The following is a 13,804-nucleotide window of genomic DNA, read 5'->3' as shown; positions in this document are numbered from 1 at the left end:
CTCCAAACGAATGAACATGAGACACCACGGGGACAGGCAGGACAGCTGATTACTACTCCAGTCAAGGGATGGGATGGCAGTCATCTCCGTGCCATGCATCAAGTCGGCTGATTTACGCCATATGGATCCACGTCCGGACGATCCGAACTCGGCCGAGTCGCGGGAGAATCATGTCGACATAAAACGCCCAATTGGTTCCACAACGCAAGTGAAGAACCGCGCTACGCCACCATGCGGAAGGCATTATTGTAGCGATTCAGGCATTTGCTAGACGAGAACCAATACGAGAATATAAAAGACAGACGGGAAGAACGGAAGAAAGAAAAGGAAGACAGAGGACGAATGAGAGCGGCTTTTTTCTCCTTCTTTTTGTCTTTCCTCACAAGGACAATGGAAATCGTCGTCAGACGAGGAAAGATCCGTTCCTCCGTCGGTCTATCCAATTGTTGGGACTGGTTCGCCCCATTACAGGCCAAGAGATCATGGCGTGCTTGTTTTCTGCATCTTCTGCAGATATTCCTCAGTTGTGGCAGCTGTGATGTGAGTAAAGGAAGTATTGCTGCAGTTCACATGTGAATTTTGTTCGAAGCTTTTAAGCTCCACCCGGCAGTTGAATGGAGTACCGTGTACAGCGTGGAACGTACTTCGTACAACGTCCAACTGAGCTGGGTACCTACGAAGTACAACGTAAGGGTCGAGTATCAGTTCTCGACACCGACTGTAAAGTGTCACATTACCATTGTTGATACAATCCAACTCATTGGCGTGGACTTGGTAGATGAATACATGAAATATTCGACACTTTGTTGCCCTCGACTGTAGATACTCAACTAAAGTTGACAAGACGACCAGGCTGACATTTCATTGCCGGCCATTGATCGCCGTGAGAGAATATCATGACACGCAATCCAACAGGTTACACACCTGGAACTACAAAGTACAGAATGAAGCATTTGAATTAGTCGTATCCATACGTCGGTTGCTCTTGATCGTCAATGATCCGTCACTGCGAATGGTGACAAAATTGATCCGATCCCAGACTGATTGGCACCCCGGACAAAATCCTAATCTGGACTAGGTCCTCAACAAAATGCACATGCACAACCCTTCAGGTCCAACCGTCCTCCTGGGCTCCATCTTTCGGTTCCACAGCCAGGGGTCCGGTCCACCTCATTGCGCTAGAAGCCTATCCGAACGGCCAAGTCGAACATTTGCCATCTCTCTTGTATTCGATGGGAAGTGCGTATGTTCGGGGCAACGGGAGTCACGCGACCGTCGACCGTATTTGTACGGAGCAAAGCGCCGCACGTCTGACGACGATTTGTACCTTATAGAATGGCGGGAAGTAGAACCTCAATGCGCTCATATTCCCTTGAACCGCAGTGATGTTCAAGCTTGAGTCGATTATGTACCTACGAATACTTTGTAGTCGTACAACGTACGTTGTATGTACAGCTATCGGCTGCTACCGGTCAATGCCCGGTGACCGGGACAACCCCGAGTGGCGGCCAATAAAACAGACAAACCACCCGGGGGCCACTCCCACGATCAACGAAAAACGAAAACGAAAAACGGAACGCGTCGCTGCAGAGCGGCATTTGCACTTGACCCTGAAGACCTCTTCCATTGACATCCCGCCCCGGCTGTCTGTTCCCCCTGGCCCCGCTCTTTGTGAACCCGCATTTCAAAAACCTCCCCAAAGGAAACCAAACTTGTTGACCTCGGCATCGAATTCCTGGGACGAGAAAACAAGCTCTCGACACTCCCACATGTCTCGTCTCCGTCATTTTCTTCTTCTTTGGGGCCGTGGGGCCGTCGCACAGTATTACGTAGGTCACCTAATTCGTGTGCGTTGCACACGTACAACGTAAGATGAGAAATATTTTTTCCCACGTGAGAGAGGGCGAGGGTATGAAGTAATGCTGAGTAGGCGGTCCTGAGTCTTGATAATACTAATAAACCTTGCTCACATCTTACCCTGTGCAAGACTACTCCCTTTTTCCATCGCTTTCCCCTCCAGTGCCTCGCTTTCCCCTCCAATGCCTCTCGAGTCACATACCTAGAACCTCGAAACTCCCCTACTCGACCTGACCTACTGTACACTCATACACCCCGGGATCGCAGCCGTCCGCCGTCCGACGTCGACGCACCTGGGCCCTGGATTGCGCCCCCATTCCAAACACCATGCACTTCACAACGCCGTCGGGCGCCACCCTCATCGGCGGCCTGCCCTCCTCGACCCTCTTCTCCCTCCCCACGGGCCAGGAACCCTTGGGCGTCCCCCCGCCGCTCCCCGGCGCCACCAGCTCCTCAGCCTTCCACATCCCCGACCACATCTACACCGCCGTGCTCGACGCCAAGGTCCCCCTCACCATCGCCACCCTGTACGCCGTCACCGTCACCCTTCTCAACCGCTACAACACCTCCCGCGACAAGCGGCCCTGGGCCCTGAGCAAGACCAAGCCCTTCCGCGTCTTCGTCGTCGTCCACAACCTCCTCCTCGCCGTCTACTCGGCCTGGACCTTCTGGGGCATGTTGGGCGGCATGCGCCGCTCCGTCGTCAGCCCCATGGGGCCCCACGGCCTGGCCGCCACCGCCGATAGCCTTTGCCAGGTCAACGGCCCGCCCGGACTCGGACATGCCACCGTCTACAGCGACACCCTCGGCCAGTGGACGAGCTTCGGCGGTTCGGTGCCCCTGGGCGCCGACGGTGCCCCCAGCAGGGACGTCTACGGCCGCCTCTGGAACGAGGGCCTCGCCTTTTACGGATGGATCTTCTACCTCAGCAAGTTCTACGAGGTCCTCGACACCTTCATCATCCTCGCCAAGGGGAAGCTGAGCTCCACCCTCCAGACCTACCACCACGCCGGTGCCATGATGTGCATGTGGGCCGGCATGCGCTACATGTCGGCTCCCATCTGGATTTTCGTCCTGGTCAACTCGTTCATTCATGCCCTGATGGTGCGTAACCCTTTTTTCCTTCCCCCCCGAGCCATGAGTTCAAAGACTAACATCATGGCCGCCTAGTACACCTACTACACCCTAACGTCCTTCAACATCCGAGTCCCGACCCCCATCAAGCGCTCCTTGACCACCATGCAAATCATGCAGTTCGTCCTCGGCGCCTCCTTCGCCATGCTACACTCCTTCGTCTCCTACACCATCCCCATGACCGTCCCCGTCGACGACCACGCCACCAACGCCGCCGCCGCCGCCGCCAGCTCCCCCGCCGCCGTCGCCTCGCCCGCGCCCACCGCCGAGGGCGCCGCGTCGTCGTCGTCGTCGCACCACCACCCGACCGAGACCGTCTTCGTCACCCAGCCATGCATCACCACGAGCGGCGAGACCTTCGCCATCTGGCTCAACGTCTTCTACCTCGCGCCCCTGACCTACCTGTTCGTCATGTTCTTCATCCGCAGCTACATCCGCCGCAGCACCGCCGACTCGTCCCGCCAGGTCAAGGGGAAGCCGCGCCGCCGCGAGAGCAACGTCACCCTGGCCGAGAAGGCCGGCTGGGATGCCGCCCGCGACGTCAACCGGGAGATTTACAACGATGGGACCGAGGATGGCGCCGCGGAAAAGGCCAATGGTAAAGTCAAGCACTAGGCAGAGTATTGGTTTGGTTTCAGGGAGGAGTCGACTGAGAGTTGCTTACGGGCAATGAAAAGATTAGGCCCGAAGGGTACGGAAAAGGCGTTCCATGGGATCGAAAAATTGCTCTTGTTAAACAATAGAGGAGCGGACTTTAGGTATTTGATGTCTCAACGTATAGTATTTTTGAAAATGACGGTGGCGCATAGTTTGCATCGAATAAAGATTAGTATTATTACTGCTTGGTTTTGTTCAAGTAAATCAAGCTCGTGTCGAATGTTGGGCAGCATCACTTTGACCTCGTGAAATAGATTGGCCAGGCGTTGGCTGTGATTTACCGACATGTCCCATGGCCATAGTAGTCTCACGCATCTACCACTGATGTCTTGTGCATCAATACCTAGAGGCTCGTGATATTTGGCCGCGCTACGTACACATAGCCGAACAAATCGTTATACCTTAGTCTTCAGGTGCCTCTCTTCCCCCACGTGTATGATCAGCCAAAACAAAGACAAAGCAAGAGGATCAATAGTACGCCCAGGCACACAAACCACCCGCATATTCCTCCTTCCCACCAAAGGGAAAGAGTACAGCGAGAGGGACGCAGTACGCTGCGACAAGGATGATCCGGGTATAACCTCCCATTTGTTCCCACGCGGTTGCATTCCTCTCATCTCGTTACCGCGAGCTTGTTGATAAACCGAAGGCCATTGGGCCGAGTTGGGACGACGAAAACGTCTTCCCTGACATATTGTAGAGGGGCAGCTGAAGAACGAAGCAAAGAAAAGAAAAAGAAAAAAAGAAAGCAAAAGAAAAGACAAAGCGAAAGCAAATCTCCGTCCAACGCCTCGCTAAAGGTGACACTAGCGACCCAACGTTCCCAAACAGCAAACGGAACGGTGTTGAGTCGAAGAAAAAAAGAGAATCGCTCTCTATATGTGCTCGGAATTCGCATGATTAAAGGTACCAGCGGGGACAAGCAGAGACAAGCCGAAAAATGGCCCTCACCTGTCCGCCGACTCGGTGCGTGGTATCGTCGGGACCGGTTGGAGACGCCGGTGGAGTTGTTGTCTATCTGTGTGTGGTGTGTCTATGGTCGTGCCAGTCATTGGTCGGTCGTTTGGCAAATCGTCAAGTGATGTGTTGTTCGCTCAGACATGCTTTTTGATTCTTCAGTTCTCGGCGTCGCTTGAAGTACTGGTGCATCATCTCGCGTAACTGGGTAAAGTCCTGGGGAAAGGAATCATGAGCGCAAGGCACGCGTGCAAAAAGGCAATGGTGCCGGGCTCCGTTTAGAACGTGCTCCAGCTCCAATCCCTTGGTACACTGGCCGCCGCCTCGGCGGCTCGTGCGTGGCCTAGCGCCGCTTTCGAAGCCGCGTTCATGGGGCTGCTGGTGGCGATGGGGCTTGTGGGAGCCGTCGAGGGGGCCGTCGATACCTGCCCGTTGGCGGGCGACTGATCGATGGAGGAACCTCGGTCGCTACTGGCCTGGCTGTTGTTCCGGCTCTTCCACGCCATGAACTCGCCGAAGCAGTGGGCGCACGCGCGGGAAGGGGTGGCGCGCGGGTTATAGTTGCAATCTTGGTCGAGCGGGATCGCGTACGACGAGTGCGGGTCGCAGAAGATGTTGCCGCACTTTCGGCAGTGGTGGCGTCGGTAGAAATAGTTGAACACTCGCTTGCATGTCGGGTCGTCGCAGATGGTGGATAGGGCATCGGGCTGTGGTTACGAGTCGCGTTAGCTATGGCTGAGACCAATGTACAAGAGACGCGCCTGCCTCGCCGGACGAGACGTGAATGGAAGTTATACGAGGACAGCTGATTTACCTTCCAGTGTTTGCGGCTGGGTTCACCCGTGGCCTGGGGAAAGAGGCTGTGGTCAAGGTCGGGGTCGGATTCCTCGGCGCTGTCGGCAGTGGTGCGACGGCCGAGTCGTGAGCCGAAAATGCTGAAGCCAGGAAGGCTGATGAAGCTGCTGTTGGAGCGACGTAGCGTGAGCTGGGCCCCATCGGCAGGGTCTTCTTCTTGCAGAGACGGCGGTAGCTTGGAATAGATTCGGGGCGGACGCAGTGCCGCAGGCATAAAGAGAGGCCGCGATGGGCGCGAGCCCTGGTAGCGGCCCGTGGGTGTTGTGGGAGAACTGTGGTCCGAAGTGCTCGACGGCGAGATTTGCTGCTGGGAGTGGGAGTTTGGCGGAAGATGGTATGAGTGGGAGCGCATATGGGAGACGTGGGGATTTTGCGCCGCTTGGTGCGTCGGCACAAAGTAGTGAGAGGGCGCTTGCTGGCTGTGGAAGGGAGTGGGCATGATGAGCTCAGCGGCCATTATGGTGATAATGGCAACTCGGGGTGGCAGTTAGAGAGGTGTGGTATGTTGTTCGTCGCGTGATTTCTCTCGACTTGGTTAGATCAATCAAGATGGGCGCTGAAATCGTCCAAAGGATGTATTAATTGACCAACAAAACATGGAGCTACCAGTTGTTGGTATCGATGGCGACAGTTGTTAGTTTGTAGGTCGCGTAAACTAGGCGTCGTTTAGGTATACACGTGGTTCACTCCCGTGATATCCTCGCGTTAATTAAGAATAACAATGGCCGCGTTAGAAAGACTAATGTCAAGGGCCGAGAAATAGATAAATCTCGTAAAATAGTTCAGTAAAGGGACCCTTTGTGAATCGCTAGAAAGAGAGCGGTAAGGAGGAGGGGTTGGAGATATGAGTGGCAGATGTGAGGGATATGGGAGGGATTTCTATTGGCTTTATGAGTGCGGTAATTGGCGAACGCGCCCAGCACCCACCCGATGCCAAGGAAATAATTACACTGTACGTTGTAGGAGGAGCAGGTAGCGATTCAGAGACGGAGTTCTAGGGTGGAAGGTGGGGGGCCTTGAGCTAGGGCAAGGTATAGTGCCTACCCAATAGTATAGACACTTTGAGTGAAGCTGGCAAGATCTGGTCGTGCCTTCCTTACAGACATGGACCAGGGTCACCGCCTGCCTCAGGAAAAGAAAGATACGGTACAGTACGTTGTACGTTCGTTGTAGGTATACAACATACTTATATTAGCGGCCAGCCAGGCTAGAAGCTTTACAACGAACTTAAGTGCAACGGCGTGTTCGGAAGAAGCCTGCTACCCGTCTCATGGGCTAACCGGTAGCTTTATGGGTGTTCATTACTCGCTGTCGCTACTCCTCTGGACCAATATCCTCCATCTTGAGACCAAATGGGCACTGTACGATGGTACGGAGTACTACGAGCCGATAAGCAACCGTTCCATCTTGCCCTTGCACTATCCACCTGCAGCTCCAAGCGCCCTTACCAGCAGCATGTGCTGCATGTCAACATGCGGTTATGTCATGTCGAAAGATAACATCCAGTGAGGAGACGAGGAGAATAAGCCGGCCAATCCTCATGGTAGCCAATTGGCTACCTAAGGTTGTGTGTGCAACCACCATCGAGTGGCCTCGACAAATGGGTTGCAGAACTCGGGGTGCCATTTACAAGGATACCCGATCACGATGAGAGAAGACCTGTGGGCGTCTTGTTGATTCTCCGTTGAGCAGAACCGACGACTGCAACCTGTGCCAAGAGTCGCATGGCAGCAAGCCCAGCGGTCAACTCATTGTTCTCTCCGTCCCAGCAAGCCGAGCTCAGCGACAATTCGGTGCGACCCATGAATTCTACAGCTGGGGATGTCCAATCCATGAAAATAGGTACATAATACAACGCACCTACATACGTTGTTTTTTTTTTTGATTCAGGTTTATTAAGTCTATATGCAGCCAGAAGCTATGACAGACTTTTCGGAAGTACCGAAGGTATAGTGACTAGGTACAGGACACGCTACGAACCACTTTGGGATAGGAAAGTGCGTGGGAGTATTTACTTAGAAAATGCCATGTACACCAACCCCTTCACTTCAGCAAATCTACCTCCAGGGAAAAACCGTACAGAAAAACCCTGTGCGGGGAAAAACCTGAAAGCCCCGGTAGCCCCCCCTATACCTTTTTCCTCCCTTCGTGATAACCCCACGCAGGTAGTAGCAGTACCTCCTAGGCTACCTGCTGTCTCGATAAGGATAGGTGCCCAGGCTATCGTTATCTACTTAGCAGGGGTTAAAGACTAGCTACTAAGTCTTCTTTGCCGCAGGTAAAAAACCGGTGGGGGAGCGGGATTCGAACCCACGACCTCTAGGGCCTACTAGAGGTTAGTCCAGGTGGTTCACCACTCCACCATCCCCCCTACATACGTTGTACATTACGTACAGTGACTACCTATGCAGGTCACCATGCTATGACCCGTTCGTACAACGTACGGATGTCGTGCCTCTCCAAAGTCGTCCGAAGATGGTCTGGGCTCAGATTCCTCGCGGAACCATCCAGGATCGTCTCTTCTAGTCGCCCGCTCTAAGCCATTTTAAGATGGACTCCTCAGCACAATAGAGTTCGAAGCTCTTGAGTCGCGTTCAACAGCAAGCCTCGAGACGAGATATCGTGCTCCATCGTCCTTGGACCCCAGGCGAACGGTAACAATGGTCGAGGACTGCCCAAGACGAGTTGGCAGTACGTACCGTAGTGTACCGTACTTCGTAATGGACCCCACGCTCGAGACTCGGCATTGACCAATCGTTTCTCTGACGAAGCCGTACAATGGACCCCTACTCTTTGGCGGGGATCATTTGTATCCCTAGCTTCACAGCTCCGATCACTGTGTAGACGGCCCATAATAAGTCTCCGAGAGGCGTCTTGTCAAGTTACGGGATAAAGACGACGTCAAGAAAGAGAAAACTGTACGAAGCATCCGAGCTTGCGCTTCGTCCAAGGGCTGCGGAACGTGACCTCGCATTCCCTGCCCCAACTTGTTGAATGTCGACCCAAGAAGAGTCCAGCAGTACGGTAACTCACGTGCCTTCGCTTATGCACATCATTGACCTTCTGACTCCCGCTCGTTCCAGAGGCAGTTGCCGCAGCAAAAGAATCAAACTTGGCCAGAGTTTCTTCCCACTTCAGCAGTCGTTGTATGTATATACGTTGTAGGTATATGCCTTGAGTTTGGCGTTCCAGGATGGCGGCACGGCAGCGCCGTTTTTTCTGATAAGACACAGACTCGGATAAGATCGGCGAGGTGAGGACCACGTTGACCGCAACTCCGGCCTTCCAAGAGTCGTCCCATAAATATCCATGTGTAGTGTAGATACAATGGCTGGGTGGGCTACTTGAACGCCAAGTCCTCGGTTGCAAAGGCTCCTCCAACTCTAGCGGCTACGGTGTACTGACCGTTAGACCGCAAAAAAGCCACTATTCAAATACAATTAACTTGCAAACTATACCTCAAAAACCAGGAGGAAGTAATAGAATATAGAGTCAATTTACATACATACAAGGGATAAACTCAACGCCCGGCGTAATAGGAGAATATTCCATCTTCTATTCATGTCGAAGATCAAGGGGTTCTGGTGTTGTGGATGGGAAAACGCGTTGTCGGGGCGATTCACTCGTCACTTGTTGAACCCGAAGCGTACTTGGTAACCATATTCGTACGTTGTACCTACTTCGTACACTTGGCATTCGTGGCCCATGATCCTTGCGCTTGCGGCGTTACCTTTACATTGTTACATCGATCATAATCTGCCCCAATTACGGTTGATTGTTATCGTTCCACTCTTATTGGTTACCACCAAAGCTTCATAACAGCAACGCTGTAATCATTATGTATTTCGTACCTAAGTGTATAACGTAGAACTCCCCATACTCCATTCAGTGTAATCCCCGGAGACGCTCGAGGCTGCGATTTGATCCCGCTGACGGAGCCGATTTCGACGCCGAGTCCTGCCAAAGAAAGCTTTCCGTCGACTACTCGGTAGTGTACCTGGTATTACATGAACTCGGGACACATCGCCAGTCTCAGAGTGCGGCATCATGGGCGCCGATCATCACCTTGACAAAAACCGTCGAGTCAGACGTTCATCTTTTAGCTTCCCAGAGTGTTGGACACCAGGCCAATATATCGTTTTTTCTCTCACGTTCGATTGCGATGCATACATTTCATCGCCAGTCTTGCCCCCTAGTCCGTGCCATGTCAGATCAGACGGGGTGCCCTAGGCACTTGGTATGCATAAGCATCCATGGTCATATTTGGAGCTTTCTGTCGATCCATCCAACCACACGACTTAATGTGCAATGGCATGCTTTCAATGGCCAAACTAGCAAAAGGATGAGACCAAGTTGAGTGTGAAGGGGATCCCTCATCACAGTTAGGTAATGCTTTTCGGTTCAAGGAGAAGCTAACGGGGGTGGGCAAGACGATAACGATCCCCAAAAGGGGCTCTCGTCATTCATATGCACCAAACATTTGGCCGCTACGTTTGGCCTGGTAACAGATCTTAATCAACAATGACGTTGGTCCGATCCACAGCAGAAGATAACAGGTGATTGGAACAGACGCGTAATGACAGTGGGAGTGGTGTTGCTTCACCCAGACTAGTGACAATCGACAATGATGTTGCCGGCTAGAAAGGTAAAACACGTCGGGCGTTTTGACTCCGATGGGGGATTCCTGGAACGAGTACTGGTTAAAGTCGTAATTATATCAGGGGCACAATATGGGTGCACTCTGATTTCAGAGAACGCCGACGAGATCATGTCCCAGGGGTGGGCGAGAGACATACACCCGCGAACGGCTTCACCTAGTTTGAAATACATCGATACAAGGAGAAACTTCCAATGACGTTAGATCTCCTCGTGCTTGCTACCTACCTACGTAGATGCAACGTACGTAGCTCAACCTTGCCGGTCAAGGACCGCTCCCAGAGCCTATGGCATCTCCCATCGTCCGCTCTTGCCACCGTCCTTTAGCACGACTCTCAACCCACCGATGACCATCCCCTTATCCACCGCCTTGCACATATCATACACAGTCAATGCCGCCGTGCTCGCTGCCGTCATGGCTTCCATCTCTACCCCCGTCTTCCCGTCGCACGTAACGGTTGCCTCGATCCGGAGAGCATTGTCGCTACTGGTATCGTCGGGGTCGTGGCGATCAATGCGCTCTCGACTGGGCGGCTCCGCCGTGGTCCCTGCTGCTGTCGCCTCGGATGACGAAGGGGCGGCTTGTCTTGTCGGGTACAGCTCGACGCCGACGTGGGAGAGGGAAATAGGATGACACAGTGGTATCAGGTCCGCCGTCCGCTTGGCAGCCATGATACCCGCGATGCGCGCAACGCCTAGAACATCTCCTTTCTTCATCTGGTTGTCGTGGATGAGGCGGAGGGCCGTGGGGTTAGAGAAGGTGATTGTGCAGACGGCCTTGGCGATCCGTGACGTGGTCTTCTTGTCAGTGATGGAGACCATGTGTGCTGATCCAGAAGGTGTGACGTGGGTGAGTCTCGCCTGGACCTTCTCCTTCTCCTTTGGATTGTGTGCTTCGCTCTGTCTTATTGCGGTCCTCTCCGCCTCTGCGGCTTCGTCTTTCTCGTTCGAACGATGGTTATCCCGGCCATCTTCGCTACCCGGTCGGGTCCCAGTAGACATAAGACGGGGACTTTGGCCAGCTGCTTGTAGAGAGATAGCATCGTATAGGATGCCGGGTCCAGGGCGAGGGCGAGGGGATGCCCGGAGAAAATACTGCGAAATGGGAAGCATGGTCTTCATGCCTTGGACCTTGGGTGATGTTCGTAGTAGATGGGACGAGAGCGCCATCGAGTCTATATACACTGACTATTCAGCTCCTGCCCTTCTGCCATACATGTATCTTCAATCGACTCCCGCATAAGACTTCATATCATCATGTGCAAGTCATGTCCGTGTTTAACGCCATTCCCGATGCATCAATCTGTCCAAGAGGACTTGGGGAGAAGACAATCAAGTGAAAAGAAGGAGGAGCGGGTGAAGTGGGAATAGGGTGAAAAGAAGGGGAATGAAAGAAGGAAAATGGAGACAGAACAGGGGGAAGCCGGCTTCACCCACCTATCAAGATCATAGGCCGATTTTTCATATGTTCCAACTCCCCTAAACCCGCATGCTTTTCCTTCTTTCCCTTGACCGCCAGTCCAATGACGTTAAGAAGCTCCGCTTCGTTTGGGGCAATCCCGCGCGGCCGAATATCCGAGCCTGCCAAGTCCTGGCGACGGTCCATCTCCATCTGCTTCATAGCCTCAAAGGCGGCCTCGTCGATGGGCTCTCCGCCGTTGGACCGCCGCAGAATGTCGCGGAGGGAAACCTCTTCGTTTCCGAAGAGGCAGACTTTAAGGTTGCCGTCGGTGGTGATGCGGAGCCGGTTACAGGTGCCGCAGAAATTGTGCGTCATGCTGGTGACAAAGCCGACGCGGCCGGTAAAGCCGGGCACCTTCCACGTCTTGCTCGTGTCGTTGGGGTGGTCGCGGACCTTGTGGAAGTCGGGATGCGCTGCGCGTATGGTGTCGAGCATCTCTGCGTAGCTGACCATCTTCCCCTCGTTCCAGCGGTTGCCGTCGAAGGGCATGTACTCGATGAAGCGGACCTCGACGTCGTGGTCGCGGGTCATGTCGACAAAGTCGAGCATCTCGCGGTCGTTGCGGCCCCGCATGACGACGCTGTTGATCTTGAACTTGATGCCGGCGCCCAGGCGGTTGAGCTCGAGGATGCGGTCGATGCTCTTGCGGACGGCCGAGAAGCCGTCGCGCCGCGTCATGATCTGGAACTGCCAGGGGTCCAGCGTGTCGAGGCTGAGGTTGATCCCCGTCAGGCCCGACTCGACCATGGCGTCCAGCTTGCGGTGCAGCGAGATGCCGTTGGTCGTGAGGCACAGCTCGCGGAGGCCGTGGGGCCGGAGGCCGCCGAGCTGGCGCATGAGGGGCACGATGTCGCGGCGGACGGTGGGCTCGCCGCCGGTGAGCCGGATCTTGGTGACGCCCTGGGAGACGAAGATGGACGAAAGCAAAAGAATCTCGGGAGTGGTCAGGGTGTCCCGCGTGGGCGACAGGGGAACGCCGTCCTCGGGCATGCAGTAGAGACAGCGCAGGTTGCACCTTTCGGTGACAGATATGCGGAGGTAGTCATGTTGCCGGCTGAAGGTGTCGGTGAGGAAGTCGGAAAAGGGTTTTGCGTTCTTGATGGCCTCGCGCCGCTCGGACGCGGGTGCCGGCCGAGGGGCGTTTGGTGTGACACTCGATGTCGCTGCTGCATGGAGGCATCTCCTCGTTTCCCGTGGCCGTGGCGATGCCGACGGACGTGACGGTGTCGTCGGACCCGCTACTAGTGGTGCTAACAATGGTGGTTGTCGCACCTTGGGCCCAGTGGCCCAGAATGCCGCTCGTACGACTCGTGTCGGAAGGGCATGCGCCATGACCGATGTTGAGTTGCTGCTTGAGACGTTGAGGCGGCGCCCTCGCCCTCTCACTGTCCACGCCAACATCAATCGATGGAGCGGCCAACGGTTTAGGCTGGCTGTGGGTACTCGCTGAGATTCCGTATAGACCAGACAAAACACTATTTAAGGAACGACGATATTTGGATGTTAGGGAAGGAATAGTGTTATCCCATCCATAGGGATACTTGTACAATTGGTATTATCAAGTGGTTGAATGTGGTCACGTTTTAAGAGTAATCCTTGTGGCAATTGTAACAACACGGCACGGAGAAGACTCGGAGATGCTTGGAACTTCAAAAGTCCCGAGTCGAGTGGAGAAGCTCGGGCGGGGTACCAAGTCTTCTCCCCCACACTCCAAAAATAAAAATAAGATAAGATAAAGCAGGATAAGATAAGATTAAGAAATACCTAAAGATAACACTTCGGTGTGCAATTACGGTGTACAGCGGCTTTTTGTTACTCCCCGCTTCGGTGAGCAGAGTAGCACTTACCCTACCAGCTGTACTTCGTAGGTAACACAACGGTCAGGTCATGTTCCCCGCACTAGTCCCTTCCCGGGAAGGAAGTAAATATTGGGATGGAAGGGACAATCGTGAAGACATGAAAAACAAACAGAAGGCGCAACTTGTCATGTTCGTGATTGCCGCCCGTATTCCCCTCCTCGTCATCTCGGATCCCTACTCGCTACTCGGGCTCGGGTACCTAACCAACAGGCGAAAAAAGTCTTTGCTTCGTCCTCCCCCAGATTCCTTCTTTATTGCTCTTTTCCCCCTCATCACTAACACCACCCATCATCACAAACGACGCGACACGACATAACCCAGCCAACCAACAGGCGAATCTTATTCACATACTATTGAGTTCCTCGGG

At 53.9% G+C, this 13,804-nt stretch overlaps 4 protein-coding genes and 1 pseudogene across 5 annotated transcripts; 2 read left to right on the top strand and 3 right to left on the bottom strand.

Moving 5' to 3' along the window:
* The first annotated feature begins 2,003 nt into the window (after nt 1–2,003).
* ACRALDRAFT_2140959 (uncharacterized protein) lies at nt 2,004–4,370 on the top strand. Its single transcript, XM_071024174.1, has 2 exons — nt 2,004–2,961; nt 3,028–4,370. The coding sequence occupies exons 1-2, from the start codon at nt 2,185–2,187 to the stop codon at nt 3,604–3,606; spliced, it is 1,356 nt and encodes a 451-aa protein (XP_070871715.1). The 5' UTR covers nt 2,004–2,184; the 3' UTR covers nt 3,607–4,370.
* Nucleotides 4,371–4,883: 513 nt separating this feature from the next.
* Nucleotides 4,884–6,291, bottom strand: ACRALDRAFT_1083330 (uncharacterized protein; the record flags this gene model as incomplete). Its single annotated transcript, XM_071019436.1, has 2 exons — nt 5,420–6,291; nt 4,884–5,312 (listed from the first exon to the last, which is right to left on the bottom strand). The coding sequence occupies exons 1-2, from the start codon at nt 5,915–5,917 to the stop codon at nt 4,884–4,886; spliced, it is 927 nt and encodes a 308-aa protein (XP_070871714.1). The 5' UTR covers nt 5,918–6,291.
* Nucleotides 6,292–7,308: 1,017 nt separating this feature from the next.
* ACRALDRAFT_1065753 (uncharacterized protein) lies at nt 7,309–7,831 on the top strand. The gene has a single exon (XM_071017212.1). The coding sequence runs from the start codon at nt 7,488–7,490 to the stop codon at nt 7,713–7,715; it is 228 nt and encodes a 75-aa protein (XP_070871713.1). The 5' UTR covers nt 7,309–7,487; the 3' UTR covers nt 7,716–7,831.
* Nucleotides 7,750–7,831, bottom strand: ACRALDRAFT_t264 (annotated as a pseudogene). The gene has a single exon. The product of its transcript is annotated as a tRNA-OTHER (tRNA).
* A 2,612-nt stretch (nt 7,832–10,443) lies between these two features.
* Nucleotides 10,444–13,129, bottom strand: ACRALDRAFT_1052463 (uncharacterized protein; the record flags this gene model as incomplete). Its single annotated transcript, XM_071015731.1, has 2 exons — nt 11,554–13,129; nt 10,444–11,291 (listed from the first exon to the last, which is right to left on the bottom strand). Coding segments are annotated over exons 1-2 (2,274 nt in total), but the record flags the coding sequence as incomplete, so codon positions are not given.
* Between the last annotated feature and the right edge of the window lie 675 nt (nt 13,130–13,804).

The sequence above is a fragment of the Sodiomyces alcalophilus genome (genome assembly GCF_042370955.1).
Source record: "Sodiomyces alcalophilus JCM 7366 unplaced genomic scaffold ACRALscaffold_8, whole genome shotgun sequence".
Lineage (NCBI taxonomy): Eukaryota > Fungi > Ascomycota > Sordariomycetes > Glomerellales > Plectosphaerellaceae > Sodiomyces > Sodiomyces alcalophilus.
Note: the sequence above shows the minus strand (reverse complement) of the source record. Positions and strands in the feature narration are given on the sequence as shown.

Excerpts from the sequence above, each read along its gene's own strand:
- ACRALDRAFT_2140959 (XM_071024174.1), top strand. The coding sequence starts at position 2,185 with ATGCACTTCACAACGCCGTCGGGCGCCACCCTCATCGGCGGCCTGCCC. Across the intron at positions 2,962-3,027 it reads CGTTCATTCATGCCCTGATG|TACACCTACTACACCCTAAC; the intron begins GTGCGTAACCCT and ends ATGGCCGCCTAG.
- ACRALDRAFT_1065753 (XM_071017212.1), top strand. The coding sequence starts at position 7,488 with ATGTACACCAACCCCTTCACTTCAGCAAATCTACCTCCAGGGAAAAAC.